Source organism: Amblyraja radiata, chromosome 28 (genome assembly GCF_010909765.2).
Source record: "Amblyraja radiata isolate CabotCenter1 chromosome 28, sAmbRad1.1.pri, whole genome shotgun sequence".
In the NCBI taxonomy this organism is placed as follows: Eukaryota; Metazoa; Chordata; class Chondrichthyes; order Rajiformes; family Rajidae; genus Amblyraja; species Amblyraja radiata.
The window spans coordinates 11,146,270-11,164,872 of NC_045983.1; the positions used below are offsets into that span (position 1 = coordinate 11,146,270).

General features: G+C 44.9%; 2 protein-coding genes across 5 annotated transcripts in view; one reads left to right on the forward strand and one right to left on the reverse strand.

Moving 5' to 3' along the window:
• Window positions 1-3,682: 3,682 nt before the first annotated feature.
• Window positions 3,683-8,827, reverse strand: ptrh2 (peptidyl-tRNA hydrolase 2). Of its 3 annotated transcripts, none has more exons than XM_033045785.1 (2): window positions 8,762-8,827; window positions 3,683-4,307 (listed from the first exon to the last, which is right to left on the reverse strand). In XM_033045785.1, exon 2 carries the CDS (start codon window positions 4,285-4,287, stop codon window positions 3,775-3,777), a length of 513 nt encoding a protein of 170 aa, XP_032901676.1. In that variant the 5' UTR covers window positions 4,288-4,307; window positions 8,762-8,827; the 3' UTR covers window positions 3,683-3,774. The 3 variants fall into 3 exon arrangements, with proteins under 3 accessions (XP_032901676.1, XP_032901675.1, XP_032901677.1); XM_033045784.1 differs by having other exon boundaries at window positions 8,592-8,818; XM_033045786.1 differs by lacking the exon at window positions 8,762-8,827 and adding an exon at window positions 8,437-8,531.
• A 35-nt stretch (window positions 8,828-8,862) lies between these two features.
• The window catches only part of vmp1 (vacuole membrane protein 1), a 141,817-nt gene continuing 132,076 nt past the window's right edge, over window positions 8,863-18,603 (forward strand). The window contains exon 1 of one of the 2 annotated variants that reach the window (XM_033045781.1): window positions 8,863-8,940. The gene's annotated coding sequence lies outside the window, so the exon portion shown is untranslated. Of the gene's footprint in view, window positions 9,002-18,603 lie in introns of both variants that reach the window. The other variant, XM_033045780.1, reaches the window with a different exon arrangement.

Sequence of the window (18,603 nt, forward strand, 5' to 3'; positions counted from 1 at the left end):
CACACCACTTCCGGGTTTTATAGTCCCTCCCCCCTCCCACCAGCAGGGGCAACAGAGAGAATGGCAATCTTTTAAAAAACATTAATATCTCTCTGATTTTTCATTGATGGGAAAAATCCTTCGGTCCCGGAAGGCGGAGGGGGGCTCTGAGCGAGGTGGCCAAAAATGACGGCCGTAGGTGGCGGCGTTCTCTCGGAAATCATGCCACAGCGAGCCAAAAGGCCTAATTCTACTATCACGACCAGTTTCAATATGGACTTTGCTCTCATTGGATCCTTGATATGTTGGGCAACGTAAGCATCTCATGTGTATTGCAGCAAATTTGATTTCTAACAGCTGGTCAGGCAGCATATGTGGAAGAAATGGATGAGGGGCACATGAGTTGGAGTAAGTGACAAAAGCTAGAGATGAAAGAGACAAAATGGTGTTGGATAAGGAGAGAAGTAAAATGTGAAGCTTAAGGGTTGGAAAGAGGCAAGACAATGGGAGAAATGTGTGCGCACTGGAGTGGAGAGGAAGGTTGCGGGAAATTGAAAATTTGATGTTTGTATGGTTAGGTTGTAAACTACCTAAGTGTAATCCATGAATCCTGTGTGACTGTTGCATGCACCTTTAATTTTCTGATTTATGTCACGCTCAAAAGTAACTATATTGTTTGCCTATAGATGCCTTCTATCCTTTGCATTTCTAAGCTTGACCATATATGATTCTAATTCTATATCATGATATATCAAACCAAGATCATTTCTCACTGATCTCCTTTATTAATAATGCAACATTATCCTGTTTGTCTGCAGAAAGATCACAATCCAAAGCGTGACCTATCCGTGTTTTCCAGAAAAGTTATTCCAACATTTTTTTTGTAAACAAGCTTCTGCAGTTCCTTTACGCCTTTCTCGCTACCATCCCATTGTTGCTGGTCCATCTGAAATGTTAAATATCCTGGAAATTTTAATTCCCAGCTTTGGCCGCCCAGCAGCCAGATCTTGATGCTCTCAATTAGATCACATGAGTTCACTCTATTTATGCTAATTATTCTGGCTGCTCACTCTCTTCACTTCAGGAGACTGCAGCATTCAATTACATCTGTGACCCTGGTTCCATGAAGGCAATATCCCTTTCTGAGTTATATCTCCGGCCAGGGATATACCTGTCGAGGGAACACAAGTCTTGCGAAACACTGGGTCAGACGGTATCTGTGGTGAGAATGGACAGGCAGTCTTTTGGGTCAAGACCCTTTGGGTTGTGAAGACTGCCTGTACATTCCCTCCAAAGATGCAGCATGACCTGCTGAGTTACTCAAGCGTCTTGTTTTGCTCAAGATTGCAGCTTTTGCAGTTCCTTGTGTGTCCTATTCTCACTAGATATGAAGGTGATAGGTGGGGGCTTGACATTAAATATTTCATACTGGTAGGAAATTGCCATTTCCCCTCTTGCCCTGTCATGAAATATTTTATCATGGATGCCTACAAAGGGTGTTTTTTAATTCTCCTACAATTCGGGGCCACTTTGGGTAATTTGTCCAGGGTACCTTCTGTGTTATTCGTCTGCGATGTGCTGCACCTTGGTCTCTGGCCTCTTCCCCAAAAGATATTCCATGACCAGCAACAGATTTGCCAATCTACTTCTTACACAGAATGGGGTTGCCAGGTATCTAAATTCAGCTAAATAGAATAAGGAGATTTGCATTAACCTTCAAACTATTAGAGACCTCGCTGGGTTCAGCCCAGTTATAAAGGTTTGTGTTTAATTAGCTGCTAATAATTTCTATTCCCAGCTCAGAATTGAAGAAAATTGATTTGGGATTTCTTGCAGCATTTGTCACAATCCAATGCATGTTTATTTCTGGCTTATTCTTTCTAGAAACTTTACTTTTCAAAATTTCACTGGAGTCAATTCAGATGGGACGGTATTGGTCAAAAAGTGTCCTTTCAGTCAATACTACCAGTCCCAGAATTTGCTAGGGTATCAGTGGGAAATAATTAGTACCTGTAGCAAAGAAGCTAGATCCAAATTTAGAAATCATTAATCTTTATCCTTTAATCTATTTTTGAGGCATATTACTTTTCAAAAGTCAATTAGATATAATAATTGGGTTATGGAACAAGAGCACTGTGGCATTACTATTCTATTGGGATTGAACTCAATTTTCTCTGAGCAATTCAGCACAGAAACAGGTCTTTCGGCCCACCTTGTCCACACTAACCAAGTTGGCATATTGAGCTAATGTCATTTGCCAGTGTTTGCCTCTGATAGCTGTAATTGTATCGGCCACCACTACAGATCAGATCATCCAGATACAGATCAAATTTGTTGCCATATCTTACTTTCTCTCTTAGTTAATTGCAGACTGAGTTTCCACTCCCAGGTCAGTGGCCTTATGGCCAGTGCTAAAGTGGTCTTGCATGGTCTGGCATTCATCTAAAGATGAATGTCGTATGAATTCCCTTTTGGGTGTGGATGAATGGTAGAATTAGAGTTGATGACAGAGATATAATTTAGTGTGGATTAGTGTAGGTGCATATACTCGATGTTTGACAGTGAGCAGAGGAGATTACAGGTGAGTTCAGTAGGCATCAGGACTGGGAGTGTAGCAATTCATTTTGTCCATGATGGAGACAAAGGTAGAGGAGGGAAGTTTGCAGATAGGTTTGTGTCAGGCCAGTTACGGGGAGCCAATAATTGGGAGATGCGATAGGAGGAAAATTTGTTCCGCAGGAAATAACTACTACTAGTTTGAGGCTTGATATAGTGTTATGGTCAATTTGTCGGCGGATAGTACATTTTATAGAACTGACGGTGCTGTTGGAGAACTTAGTGGATGAGGCTTATGAAAGGAAATGGCTTAGATATATAGAGTTGGCAGAAGTTGAGCAGCGAGGATGGAGAGCAAGAGTACTTCCTGTAGAGGTTTCATAGCAAGATCAACCACCTCGCGATTTGGAGAGCTAGGAATTCGCGGACAGTTTGCGTCAGGCTGTTAGGCATATATCAGAGGCAGCAGAGCAAGGTAGTAGGTGGATTTGTTGGAGAAGAAAAAATAGTGTCAGTTGGGGGCAGAAAGGAAATGTATGACATGCAGTCTGTGTATTTCTTTGTAATTAGGCAGTGGGCAGCTGGGCTATAAACAGCTAGGGAAGCAGTGCAGGCCGGGGGTTGTGTGGTCTGTTCCCTATAACTGAAATCTGTTATAAAGAGGTCTGTTAAAATCAGGGTTTACCATATAATCACAGAGGGATCATGTACCTATTGAAAGTGGTGCAGGCTTAAGGAAAGCAAGATTAACTCCTGCTCCCACGGCTTAAGTCGTACAATCCCAGCCTTGGAACACAAAAATAATCCCAGCAAAATGATGGAGCCTAGAAATGAAGCTGGCCTTAATGGAGCTTTTTTATTACTCTACATTGTTTCAAGAGGAACTCTTTACATAAATAAGCCACTTGAGGTAAATGTTTCTGACATTTCTTTATTTTAATGAACTAGCTCCCCAGGTGCATTATGTCTGTCTACTGCAGAGCCCATGTTGCTCAGGATTGTACTGAGCAGCAAGGCTGGACGAGTTATCAAGCAGCCTCTTCCCTCGATCTACCCTTTGAGAGGGTTTGCTGTTTTGGAATGTCAAGCTTTCTGCATCCAGCATAAAACGTGTGCTTCAATGTGAGCCAACTGGGGTGGGAGGGGTTCTGGATCCTATCTGCTGAGAAACGTCCCGGTGATAGATTCCAGATCCACAAGTGTGTCCAATTGCCCAGACAGTCGAGGCACAGATACATTTCAATAAAGTTTCAGATGTCCTGTAACTTTGTCCACCAGATTTGCTGAGCCTGGTCCAATGCCCAGGACAGTACGTGACCCAGGTGCTATCTGAGTGCGGCCAGCATCCTGGATCAAACTGACGGTCAGGCCCAACTCCCTGGCCTGCGTTAACAAATCCACTATGCTATCCTCGTCGGGTGCCTTGAGAACCACTTTTGGTTGCCCGCAGTACTCCCACTGCCTGAGCAGACCTGGATTCCGTGCCTGGAGCTGCCTGTATGCAGAGACAGCAGCATGGGAGCACTGAGCTGCCACTTTACCCTTGCCCATCTTCAGGTCGTTGCGAACCACCAGAACCATTTTGTGCTCTCCACTCTCTCCCATGACGCTGGTTTCCATCGTCGTGTTTCGCACCGACGGCATGGTTTTAAATGATCCATTAAATCGCCCACGAACTAACCAACCCAGGCACAAACCAGACCCTATTCCAGCCAATAGTCCCAAAGCTAACGGAGTGGTCAGTGTCTCCATATTTTGCGTCAGTAAAACCTCTGAAAGTGAAGAACAGATAAAGAATATTATTCCATCAAGCTATTCCTAAATTTGGCTGAGATTAAATTCTTGGAGCAAAAATTCCACTATATTCTTGTGAAACATTTCAACTATTGCAAGTGACCACTTAAATCTGCAAAAAAAATCAAGACTTCAGAGAGACTGGATCAGTTTGATGATAAAAACTTTGAAGACTAATCGGTATCTATTCTATTAGCTGTTTTCTAGATGTATTTGCATAACATACCAATAAAGTACCAATGGAGCAAGGAAGGGGGTTTGCCAATCAACATCTACAGTGGCTTGCAAAAGTTTTCATACCCCTTGAACTTTTCCACATTTTGTCACGTTACAACCACAAACGTAAATGTATTTTATTGGGATTTTATGTGATAGACCAACACAAAGTGGTGCATAATTGTGAAGTGGAAGGAAAATGATATATGGTTTTCAAATTTTTTTACAAATAAAAAACTGAAAAGTGTGGCGTGCAAAGGTATTCAGCCCCCCTGAGTCAATAATTTGTAGAACCACCTTTCGCTGCAATTACAGCTGCAAGTCTTTTGGGGTATGTCTCTACCAGCTTTGCACATCTAGAGACTGAAATCTTTGCCCATTCTTCTTTGCAAAATAGTTCAAGCTCAGTCAGATTGGATGGAGAGCGTCTGTGAACAGCAATTTTCAAGTCTTGCCAGAGATTCTCAATTGGATTTAGGTCTGGACTTTGACTGGGCCATTCTAACACATGAATATGCTTTGATCTAAACCATTCCATTGTAGCTCTGGCTGTATGTTTAGGGTCGTTGTCCTGCTGGAAGGTGAACCTCCGCCCCAGTCGCAAGTCTTTTGCAGAACAGGTTTTCTTCCAAGATTGCCCTGTATTTGGCTCCATCCATCTTCCCATCAAATCTGACCAGCTTCCCTGTCCCTGCTGAAGAAAAGCATCCCCACAGCATGATGTTGCCACCACCATGTTTCACAGTGGGGATGGTGTGTTCAGGGTGATGTGCAGTGTTAGTGTTCCGCCACACATAGCGTTTTGCATTTAGGCCAAAAACTTCAATTTTGGTCTCATCCGACCAGAGCACCTTCCTCCGCATGTTTGCTGTGTCCCCCACATGGCTTGTGGCAAACTGCAAACGGGGCATTTTTTCAACAATGGCTTTCTTCTTGCCACTCTTCCATAAAGGCCCGATTTGTGGAGTGCACGAATAATAGTTGTCCTGTGGACAGATTCTCCCACCTGAGCTGTGGATCTCTGCAGCTCCTCCAGAGTTACCATGGGCCTCTTGGCTGCTTCTCTGATCAATGCTCTCCTTGCCCGGCCTGTCAGTTTAGGTGGACGGCCATGTCTTGGTCAGGTTTGCAGTTTTGCCATACTCTTATCATTTTCGGACTGATGGATTGAACAGTGCTCCGTGAGATGTTCAAAGCTTGGGATATTTTTTTATAACCTAACCCTACTTTAAACTTCTCCACAACTTTATCCCTGACCTGTCTGGTGTGTTCCTTGGGCTTCATGATGCTGTTTGTTCACTAATGTTCTCTAACAAACCTCTGAGGCCTTCACAGAACAGCTGTATTTATACTGAGATTAGATTACACACAAGTGGACTCTATTTACTAATTAGGTGACTTCTGAAGGCAATTGGTTGCACTGGATTTTATTTAGTGGTATCAGAGTAAAGGGGGCTGAATACATTTGCACACCACACTTTTCAGTTTTATATTTGTAAAAAAAATTGAAAACCATGTATCATTTTCCTTCCACTTCACAATTATGCGCCACTTTGTGTTGGTCTATCACATAAAATCCCAATAAAATACATTTACGTTTGTGGTTGTAACGTGACAAAATGTGGAAAAGTTCAAGGGGTATGAATACTTTTGCAAGCCACTGTACTAGCAAACTTGCTCATTTATCCTCTCATCCAAATAGCACAAATAGTTACTGAAGGTCTACCACTCTCATCTGTTAGCACATGGTCACCCATCCCCCTCATCGGACTATAAATAATCTCTATAAGAAAGTATAATCATTGGAGTTTCTGAATTAATATGATGTCATGAAGACCTTGTATAGTGGCAGGCCCACTATACTTTTATTTTTGGAAGGATAAAGCATTAAAATGTCCTTGTTTAGGAAAGAACTGCAGATGCTGGTTTAAATCGAAGATAGACACAAAACGCTGGAGTAACTCAACAGGACAGGCATCTCTGGAGAGAAGGAATGGGTGATGTTTTGGGTCGAGATCCTTCTTCAGATTGATTAAAATTTCAGGTTAAAATGTCCTCATTGTGTCAGACTAAGTAAAGGAGTAGGAAGAGCAGCAATCACCCAGAGTTAGACACAAATGCTGGAGTAACTCAACGGGACAGGCAGCATCTCTGGAGAGAAGGAATAGGTGATGTTTTGGGTTGTAAGCTGCCCAAGCGAAATATGAGGTGCTGTTCCTCCAATTCGCATTGGGCCTCACTCTGACAGTGGAGGAGGCCATGGACAGAAAGGTCAGTATGTGAATGGGAAGTGGAGTTAAAATGTTTAGCAATCAGGAGATCGCGTAGGCCAAGACGGACTGAGCGATGGTGTTCACCGAAACAATCATCCAGCCTGCGCTACCTCGTTGAACTGGTTATCATTTTTGGAAATGAAAAGTAGATGTCAGATGACAATGACTTCTGATTGACCACCCCACCCAATGTAAGGTCCCGATGGACAACTTCATAATGATTATCAATCCTGGTCACTTTAAGATAGACACACAAGAGCTTGCAGTGCTGGAATTCTGAGCAAAACTTGAATAGTTAACTTTAATGAAGGAGGTTTCATCACAAGGTCTTGATCCTCTGACTGATTCTATCAATGACGACCCGCCATCCTCCTCCGAGACTTTAGAACAATCAGAAAACGATGTTTTGGGTTGGGACCCTTCTCTAGTCTGAAGACGGATATAGACTTGAAATGTCGCCTGTAGATTTCCTCCACAGATGCTGCCTGTGTTTCCCAATCCTAAAGGGCCTGTCTGACTTGGGCGACCTAATCCGCGAGTTCTGGCGAGTTTGCCCTCGACTTATACTCGCAGCATGGTTGACACGAGGTCATAGGAAGTCTTCGTAACTCTCCTTCATGCTCGAAAGTGGTCTCTGCGTACTCGAGGCCTCAGCTAGGTCGAGGCAGTAAAAAAAGGTCGCCATGGAAAAAATCGCTACTTTTTTTACTCGTAGGTTTAGTCGTAGTAGGTCGGTATGTTAGTCGTAGGTAATCGAGGGTAGTTGAAGGTAGTCGTAGATAGTCTTCTACATAGTCAAAGGAGATCTTCAGCATGTCATTTTTTCAAACTCTTCTAAACTCGCCAATTAGGTCGCCGAAGTGGGACAGCCTTCTTTAGTGTTTTACTCAAGATTTCAGCATCTGCAGTTCCTTGTGTCTTCTCATTACATTTAGGGAAAGGCTTTGCAATAAAATGAAATCATAATATATGTTATATTGTTACAATTGAAACTGGGTTGTAACATTATAACACTACATAAATAATCAAGCCAAATTCGAGTACACAAGGTAGACTAAAGGAAAAGATACAGAGTGAAGAATATAGTTCTCAGTATTATGCAAGGGCAGGAATTAATGTATCAAAGGATATAAAATAAAGCCGGGCATGTATTCTCTTAGTGACCGTTTGGCAGCTGCGAATGATTCACTAGGAGGGAAGATTTACGAGGATGTTGCCAGGAATTGGGGGCCTGAGCTACGGGGAGAAGTTGGGGGAAGTTTGGACTTTATTCCTTGGAATGCAGGAGTTTGAGGGCTAATTTCATGGAGATGACTACGATCATGACGGTAATTAATAGGGTGAATTTACCCAGGGTAGGGGAATCAATAACCTGGGGACTTAGGTTTAAGGTGAGAAGGGCAAGAAAGCCTAAGGGGGCTATCTTTTCATACAGATGATGGTGGGCATATGGAACGATCTGCCAGAGGTGGCAGGTACTATAACATCTAAATGATCCTTGGACAGGTACATAGAGAGAAAAGGTTTAGCGGGATATGGACCAAACGCGGACATCAATGGACCCGTTTAGATGTCATCGTTGTCGGTGTGGACGAGTTGGGCCGAAGGGCCTGTGTCCCTGCGGTCTTCGGACAATTCTAGACGACAGACCGTGGCGCCACCGCGACCCACTCGCCTGGGCCTTTTCCCAACACCGATGACCTGTTAGAATAGCCCAGGGTTACATTCAGACCCCCCCCCTCCCCCCCAAGCAGCGCGATGACCGGCGTGTACCTGAGGCGGCCGCTCCCGAGAGCCGAGGCCTAAGGCCCAGGCCACGCCGGCGCGACCCGATTACGTCAGCGCCGGCCCGCTCGGTCATGGACGCGATGAAAGGTCAGTTCGAAGAGGCGATGATTAGGTTAACGGGCTATTTTTTCGAGAAAAATAAACGCTTACAGTACCGGCAAAGATGGGCGGTGAGTTGGTTGGGGGTGGGGGGGGAGATGACACGTGACAGAACCGCGTGAGAGGGCGGAGTCAACGTCCTTACGTCAGAGGCGGTTGTGAACAGAAACACGTCAACTTCCGGTGCGGCTTCAGAGCAACGGAAGCAGCGCGAGTCGCGGAGCGGCGCGAGGGAGTAAGTAAGCCGGCAAGCGCGGGGCACGGAGTGGAGGACAGGACACGACACGACAGGACAGGTTAGTGCGCCCGGATTGTGTTGTGTTGGGGGACGGAGACAGACAGGGGAAGGGAGGACGGCTGGAGATTTAGCTTTATGGATTGTGAGGATGAGGGGGACTGAGGCAGGCGGGGAGATGATCCAGAAGGAGACACAATCTGTGGTAACCGTGCGTGTAGGGGGGATAGAATAAGGTCTGGAATGGAGAGGATGCGTGGGAGACAAGGTCTGTGGTCAACAGCGAGGATGACAGCTCTCTGTGATGTTTGAGAGAGGGATAGAGGGAGAGAGTGAAAATGGGGACATGCTCTAGGGTGGACTGTGTGAAGGGATTAAGTGTGACAGTGTATATGGTGCTGGGACGAGGGGGTCGGGTCTGCGGTGGTGAAGCATCTGTAGTATCTGTGTGGGTAAGGAGGGTGGTGGGGGTCTGTGGTATCTGTATGGGGGAGTGGAGGGTTTAGTCTGGGGGTGTGTGGGAGACAGGGTCTGATAATGAGCAAGGTTGACATGTTTGTGTTTATTTTTGTCTTTAGCACTGAGGTACAACGAAAAACTTTGATTTGCATGTTATCCAAACGGATCAACTATGCGTACTATACATGAATACAATCAAGCCAAACTCAAGTACAATTGGTAGATCGAAGGGGAAGATGCAGAATGCAAATGTAGTTCTCAGCATTGTAGTATATTAGTTATGTAGACAAAGTCCACAATGGGGCAGAGGTGATTTTTGAACAGAATCCTGGTTTATGGAAGGGCTGATAATAATGGGGAAGAAGCTGATCCTGAATCTGGTGGTGTGTGCTTTCAAGCCGCTGTACCTTCTACCAGAGGGAAACAGGAAGAAAGAAGGACTGGGATGGGACAAATCTCTGATTATGTTAGATATGCTCTGTTGTAGTTGATTGAGAGTAGAAATGGGGCCCCTGGTGCAAAGGGGACTGTGCAGAGGGCTTGCTTGAAGACAGGTCTATGTTACTGATAAGAGAAGGTTGGGTCTACGGCGCTGAAGAGAGGGGAACAGTCTGCAGTTGTTATGTGGGTGAGAGTAAGGTCTGATGTGGAGGGGCTGTGCAGGGATAAGATCTATGGTGATGAGGACAGAACGTCAGGTCTGTGGTAGGTGAATGATAGTGGTGATGTGGGAGAGGGTCTCGGGTTCAGAGGGGATTGTGTGTCACATTGGATTGGAGAAAAGATGGGGTACCGCAAAGCTCGGTGCTGGGACCGCAGCTATTTACAATATACATCAATGATTTAGATGAAGGCATTCAAAGTAACATTAGCAAATTTGCAGATGACACAAAGTTGGGTGGCAGTGTGAACTGTGAGGAGGATGCTATGAGAATGCAGGGTGACTTGGACAGGTTGGGTGAATGGGCAGATGCATGGCAGATGCGGTTTAAAGTGGATAAATGTGAGGTTATCCACCTTGGTAGCAAAAACAGGAAGGCAGATTACTATCTAAATGGTGTCAAGTTGGGAAAAGGGGAAGTACAACGGGATCTGAGGGTCCTTGTTCATCAGTCAATGAAAATAAGCATGCAGGTACGGCAGACAGTGAAGAAAGCGAATGGCATTTTGGCCTTTATAACAAGAGGAGTTGAGTATAGGAGCAAATAGGTCCTTTTGCAGTTGTATGGGGCCCTAGTGAGACCACACCTGGAGTATTGTGTGCAGTTTTGGTCCCCTAATTTGAGGAAGGACATTCTTGCTATTGAGGGAGTGCAACGTAGGTTTACAAGGTTAATTGCCTGGATGGCGGAACTGTCATATGCTGAGAGAATGGAGCGGCTGGGCTTGTATACTCTGGAGTTTAGAAGGATGAGAGGGTATCTTATTGAGACATATAAGATTATTAAGGGTTTGGACACGCTAGAGGCAGGAAACATGTTCCCGATGTTGGGGGAGTCCAGAACCAGGGGCCACAGTTTAAGAATAAGGGGTAAGCCACTCAGAACGGAGACGAGGAAACATCTTTTCTCACAGAGAGTTGTGAGTCTGTGGAATTCTCTGCCTCAGAGGGCGTGGAGGCTGGTTCTCTGGATACTTTCAAGAGAGAGCTAGATAGGGCTCTTGAAGATAGCGGAGTCAGGGGATATGGGGAGAAGGCAGGAACGGGGTACTGATTGGGGATGATCAGCCATGATCACATTGAATGGTGGTGCTGCGTCGAAGGGCCGAATGGCCTACTCCTGCACTTATTGTCTATTGTAAGGGTGCTGAGGATAGAGATGAACAGAGTAGATGGGTCCGTCGTATTTGTGCGAGGGAGGTCAGTCTATGGTGTGGGAGGGCATGCCTTATGGCGATTGCGATATTAAGGCGGGGGGGGGGGGGGGGGGATAAGATCAGTTTTGTCTTCAAGTGTGGTGGGGAAGAGAAAGGGCAGTGAATGGCAAATGTGGCCATGAAATGAGAGATAGTCAGATCACTATTTTGCAGGAGAGAAATTTGGTAGCCAGTTGAGACTAGCTTTTGCTGGAGGTTTTGGGGACTTTTGTACTGGATGCTGTGGTCAGAGGGACCAGAGGCTGTCGTGATTGTACTTGCCCTGGGTTACCTCTGGATCTTACCGTGCCACACCAACCTGGTGACGGCAATGATAGGAATTTCCACCCTTCGTTATGTTTTCCAACAGCAACCTCTTTGTTATATATTTGTTACTGTGATATTGAAAGGTGGAGTTAATTTAAAATTTTCACTGAGATTCTTTTATATCTCAGGTTATTAACTTTTGTCATCAGAGAGGACTCATCTGCTGTGATCGCACAAGATTTAAAGGCCAGCGCTAATGTCATGTTTGATCAGCTTAAAATTGAAAAAACGAAGGGACTGTGTAAAAATAGGGGCTGTCGACTACATAAAGCATTGATCTCTGTGATTAGAAGCAAGAGTCATATGTGACGCTTCAGTTTATAAAGCAAGAATTTTGCCTATTTCTGCAGTTTAGTTTATCATCACTTATGTTAATTACTCGGAACTCATTTTTGATCAATAAAACAAAAATGCTGGAAGGACTCAGCAGGGCAAACTGCATCTATGGGAGGAGGAAGAGAAGCAAAATTAATGTTACAGGTTGAAGACCCAGAAGGGACAGCGCAGTGGTAGAGTCAGAGACCTGCGTTTGATCTCTGTGATTAGAAAGGGTGATATCTGTACTAAGTACGTTCTCCCTGTGACTGCATGATATTTCTCCAGGTGCTCTGGATTCCTCCCACATCCCAAAGATGTGTAGGTTTATAGGTTAATTGTCCCTAGAGTGGAGGATAGAACTAGTGTTTGGGTGATCATTGGTCGGCATGGACTCAGTGAGCCGTCGGGACTGCCGCCACACTATCTCTGAACTGAAATAACCCATTTATCAAATTACAATATCGGGTATCACTTATGAAATTCATCACTGTAATAAAATGAAAAAGTTATCTTTTCTCTTTTGCAAGAATTATCAGGCACCATAATACTAATGCATTTTTTGCGAAAGGTCACCCGTGTATATTTTGCAAACATATTGGTAGAAGCAATGGAAGTCAAGGGCTTTAAAAAAAAAAAAATCCCTTTGATGCTGCTTTTTAGAAGGTGCAATCTGTTAGAATGTGGCTGGTCAGGATCTGCTTCGAATGTTTATGTCTAAGGTACTAAGTTTAATAGGTGAAGTCTTTCGACTTTACTTTAGAGATACAGTGCGGAAACAGGCCCTTCTGCCCACTGGGTATGCATCGACCAGCAATCACCCTGTACACTAGCCCCCCCATATACGAGCACTACTCTACATACTTGGGGTAATTTACAATTTTACTGAAGTCAACCTTGTACATTTTGGAGCGTGGGAGGAAAGAGCAGTACCCGGAGAAATCCCATGTGGTCACAGGGAGAATGTACAAACTCCATACAGACAGAACTAATAGTTAGGATTGAATCTAGATCTCTGGTGCTGTAAGGTAGCAACTACTGCTGTGCCACTGTGCCGCCCTGATCTTATAGTAATAGGTGTATATCATTTTAATTCACAAGGCGGAAACATATATTTCCCATGTTTAAATATCATCATATTCCCACCCCCCATTATTTTCATTATTTGTGTAAGTGGTTTTGCACTACTTTTTCTTTCAAAATTTGTCAATTTTTAATCATCCAATATTATATTTGAATAGTTTTGATAGCAGATATAGGGCATTTCAGTATAAAGTAACATAAAATAATGGAATTAAGGACTTACCCTTTGGATTCGTGAATGTGAAAGAAACACACAGATCTTACTGTTACATAATTTGCTTTGAATATATTTGCTTCTCTAATTTGCATCCCTTTCCCTTTCTGCATATTACTTTTGTGCATTTTCATTCCATTATTTAGATCCTTTTACATTGTCATTGTACCTTAATGTGTACTTGAATCATTCTGTGCATTTTCATGTAAATATATCTTGCTTGACCTTTACCAAAATTTCCCAATCTGCTAAGTATTAGTTCAAAGGCCTTGTCGAGTTGTAGTTTCATGATCAAGGAGCAATGTCTAAGTAGTCTCATTGATAGAAGTTGAACATTAACTGGTGTGTTAGCAAATTAAGTTTCCATCAAGCATAAATGCAAAAGCTTTTGTTTAGAAATGGTTGGTGCATATACAAAACATTAGATTAATCTTAATTGGAACTAAATTTAAGAAAGTAGGATTGGATGACAAACTTTTTTTTATACATGCAAATAAATAACACAGTATAAGAGTAAAATTTAAACATATGGAGGATAGTGCAATTAAACAGAAATATTTAAAATGTTTTTTTTCTCCTTAAATCTGTAATTTACTACAAGACATTGATCTATACTGTGTAATGATACGATAGAACTTTATTTATCCCAGGAGGGATATTGGTCTGCCAACAGTCATAAAACACAACAAGATAAATGAAACTTGAAATTAAAGTGGCGAGTGGAAAGTCGAGGAATGGGGATGTGTAAAGATTGAGGGAGTCAGTCTGCCCCATGACAGAAGGGGGAGGAGTTGTACAGTTTGATCACCACAGGGAAAAAGGATCTCCTGCAACGTTCTGTGCTGCATCTTGGTGGAACCAGTCTGTTGCTGTAGGTGCTCCTCAGGTTGACCAGTGTGTCATGGAAGGTGTATTGTCCAAGATGCTCCGCAGTTTGAGGAGCATCCTCCCCTCCAAGACCATCTCCAGTGAATCCAATTCCATCCCCAGGATGGAGCCAGCCTTCCTGATGAGCATGTTAATTCTGTTGTCATCCGCGGCCTTCGCCATGCTACCGCAGCACACAACAGTGACGAAGATGGCACTGGCCACCACCGATTGATAGAACATCTGCAGTATCTTACTGCAGACACTGAAAGAGCAGAGCCTTCTCAGGTACAGATGGCTCTGTCCCTTCTTGTACAATGCCTCAGCGTTCCTGGTAAACCTCAAGGTACTTGTACTCCTTGGTAAACTGCGCATCCACATCCTTGATGGAGATAGGGGACAGGGGTGTTCTTCTCCTCCTAAGGACCACCACTAACTCCTTAGTCTTGTCGGTGTTGAGCTGCAGGTGAATCAGCCCACACCACTCAACAAATTCATTAACTACACCTCTGTATTCAGCTTCCCTCCCCTCACTGATACAGCCCACAACTGCAGAGCCATCCGAAAACATCTGCAGGTGGCAGGAGTCCGAGGTGTATCTGATGTCCGAGGTGTGGATGGTGAACAGGAAGGAAGAGAGGATTGTCCCCCTGTGGGGGCCCTGTGTTGCTCACTACCATGTAAGATATCCAAGAATGGAAGGTGTCATGAAACTTGATTCTGCCCTCAGTTTAAAATCTGTTAATGTACATCATTCTGTCCAATGCAAGGGGAAAATATACAGTTAATTGCAGGATCTTTATCAAGATTTATGTACAGGGGGATCTTGGGATCTAGGTCCATAGGTCACTGAAAGTGACAACACAAGTAGATAGTGGTAAAGAAGGTATATGGTATGCTGGCCTTCATAAGTCGGGGCATTGACTATAATAGATGGGAAGTATGATGCAGCTTTATAGGACTTTGGTTAGGCTGCATTTGGAGTATTGTGTGCAGTTCTAGTTGCCCCAGTCATACAGCACGGAATCATGCCCTTCAGCCCAATCTGCCTATGTCGACGAACAGGTGCTCGTCCCACCTGCTTGCTGACCTGGTCCCCCAAGGCCGATCAGAAGACCTGGCATATCGCGCCCTGCAGGAGGAAGTCACCAAACCAGACTCCCGCTTGTTGGACTCGGCGGACTGCTAGCCTGGAAAGGGAGGCCGCCATGCTGTACCCTGCTCGTTCCCCGAAGATCCGAGCTGGTGACAGATGGCGAGGTGCAAGGCCAGTAGGAGAGGAGAGAGAACCAGTGTGTGGCCTACCGCGCCCTTGTGGTTGGCTATGGGAGGCACTCCCGGGAAACAAAGGTGGATGGCGAGGAGAGGGACGTGACGTCCAACACGTGTTGGCGGAGACCCGGTCAAAGGGTCCAGGTCAGTGTGCCGCCCCGGAGCGGGTGCTGGTCATCGTCACCCACACGGGGGGGGGGGGAGACGGGTACACGCCAACTCTGCCGCCAACTAACTCACCTCGCTCCACTCCCCACCCCACGCTACCACCCCGCACAACTTGCCTGCAACACAGGAGCAGTGGCATGGTGGTGCAGCGGTAGAGTTGCTGCCTCACAGCGCCTTAGACCCGGGTTCCATCCTGACTACGGGTGCTTTCTGTACGGAGTTTGTACCTGCGTAGATTTTCTCCGGGTGCTCTGGTTTCCTCTCATACCGAACGTGTGTAGGATAGTGATAGTGCATACGGGCATCGGCTTTGATGGGCCGAAGGGCTGTTTCCGCGCTGTATCTCTTCTTCTTGCGCATGGCGTGCACAGCCTAAAGTTGTAGGGCATCTTGTTCTATTTGATTGTGCACACCAGGTTGATTGCATTCGTCGAAACAGGGCGGACCACGTAATGGTTGCAATCTCCCACCCCGCTGTATCTCTAAAGCTGCGCTACCACAGAACCCGCTAAATAGCCCGCCGCACGGAATGTGTTAAGAGCTTGCTGCGGGCCGGATAAAATCTTGTGGCGGGCCGGATGTGGCCCACGGGCCATAGTTTGGAGACCCCTGGCATAGAGGATGGTGGGTGCCTGGAATGTGTTGCCAAGTGTGGTGGTGGGGTTAGATACAATGGTCGCATTTAAACTGCTTTTAGATAGGCTCAAGGTTACGTAGGAAATGGAAGGACATTGATTGTGCAGGCAGATGAGATTAATTTAGCTTGGCATTCTGTTTGGAACAGACATTGTGGGCTGAAGGGCATGATCTTGTGCTATACTATGTCAGCATTTTCTGGAAATAAGTTACGTGAGGTTCTGCTGTTAAGTTGTTGGACAGAAAAAGTTTTACTGATTAATCCGATTTGTGTGGATGCACAGGTATAAGTTAATAAGAGTTACTAAGACTCTCAATTACAGGCTTTCAAATGTTTTGCCCAGTCATTGTAAAATTGCTGCAACTAATTCCTGCAAATGTCAGCCGTAGTAATCAAGGTACATATTTAGTCACAAAATGGGTAATGTTTCTGGCAAATAGCAAAAATTTAGGCCATTTTGTGGAACTTTCTATCATTTATATCATGGCTAAATATAATTTTACTGCAGTTAAAAATTTAAGCATCAAGTCCTTTCACGTTGTTTCCATTTAATTGTGACATTCTTCTCCCACTTATGCCCAAGTAGAATTACCAGACTCCACTTCCCTTCCATCTATGTTCATCCCATATTCTTTCCCCTAAGTTCATAAGATCATAAGTGATAGGAGTAGAATTAGGCCATTTAGCCCATCAAGTCCACTGCGCCATTCAATCATGGCTGATCTAACTCTCCCTCCTAACCCATTCTCCTGCCTTCTCCCCGAAACCCCTGACACCTGGACGAATCAAGAATTTATCTATCTGCATTAAATATATCTCCTGACTTTGCCTCCACAACCTTATGTGGCAAAGAATTCCACAGATTCACCACCCTCTGACTAAAGAAATTCCCCCCCCTCTCCACAGTTCAGAATAAGGGGGAGGCCATTTAGAACTGAGATGAGGAAAAACTTTTTCACACAGAGATTTGTGGAATTCTCTGCCTCAGAAGGCAGTGGAGGCCGATTCACTGGATGCATTCACATGAGAGTTAGATAGAGCTCTTAGGGCTAGCGTAATCACGGGGTATGGGGAGAAGGCAGGAAAGGGGTACTGATTGTGGATGATCAGCCATGATCACATTGAATGGCGGTGCTGGCTCGAGGGGCCAAATGGCCTACTCCTGCACCTATTGACTATGTATCTATGAAACATCCTTTAATTCTGAGGCTATAACCTCAAGTCCTAGACCCTCCCACTAATGGAAACATCCTCTCCATATCCACTCTATCCAAGTCTTTCACTATTCCGTACGTTTCAATGAGGTCCCCCGTCATTTTTCTAAACTCCAGTGAATAGTTCAAGTTCAAGTTCAAGTGAGTTTATTGTCATGTGTCCCTGTATAGGACAATGAAATTCTTGCTTTGCTTAAGCACACAGAAAATAGAAAATAGTAGGCATTTACTACAAAACAGATAAATGTGTCCATATACCATGATATAAATATATACACACATGAATAAATAAACTGATAGTGCAAATAACAGAAAGTGGTTGCTAATATTCAGAGTTTTGTCCGAGCCAGGTTTAATAGCCTGATGGCTGAGGGGAAGTAGCTATTCCTGAACCTGGTTGTTGCAGTCTTCAGGCTCCTGTACCTTCTACCTGAAGGTAGCAGGGAGATGAGTGTGTGGCCAGGATTGGGTGGGTCTTTGATGATACTGCCAGCCTTTTTGAGGCAGCGACTGCGATAAATCCCCTCGATGGAAGGAAGGTCAGAGCCGATGATGGACTGGGCAGTGTTTACTACTTTTTGTAGTCTTTTCCTTTCCAGGGCGCTCAAATTGCCGAACCAAGCCACGATGCAACCGGTCAGCATGCTCTCGACTGTGCACCTGTAGAAGTTAGAGAGAGTCTTCCTTGACAATCCGACTCTCCGTAATCTTCTCAGGAAGTAGAGGCGCTGATGTGCTTTTTTGATGATTGCATTAGTGTTCTCGGACCAGGAAAGATCTTCAGAGATGTGCACGCCCAGGAATTTGAAGCTCTTGACCCTTTCAACCATCGACCCGTTGATATAAATGGGGCTGTGGGTCCCCCTCCTACTCCTTCCAAAGTCCACAATCAGTTCCTTGGTTTTGCTGGTGTTGAGGGCCAGGTTATTGCGCTGGCACCATATGGACAGTTGCTCGATCTCTCTTCTGTACTCTGACTCATCCCCATCAGTGATACGCCCCACAATAGTGGTGTCGTCAGCGAACTTGATGATGGAGTTCGCACTGTGGTTCGCTACGCAGTCATGGGTATAGAGTGAGTACAGCAGGGGGCTGAGCACGCAGCCTTGAGGTGCTCCCGTGCTGATTGTTATTGAGGCTGACACATTTCCACCAATACGAACAGACTGTGGTCTGTGGACGAGGAAGTCAAGGATCCAGTTGCAGAGGGATGTGCAGAGACCCAGTTCTGCGAGTTTGGTAACCAGTTT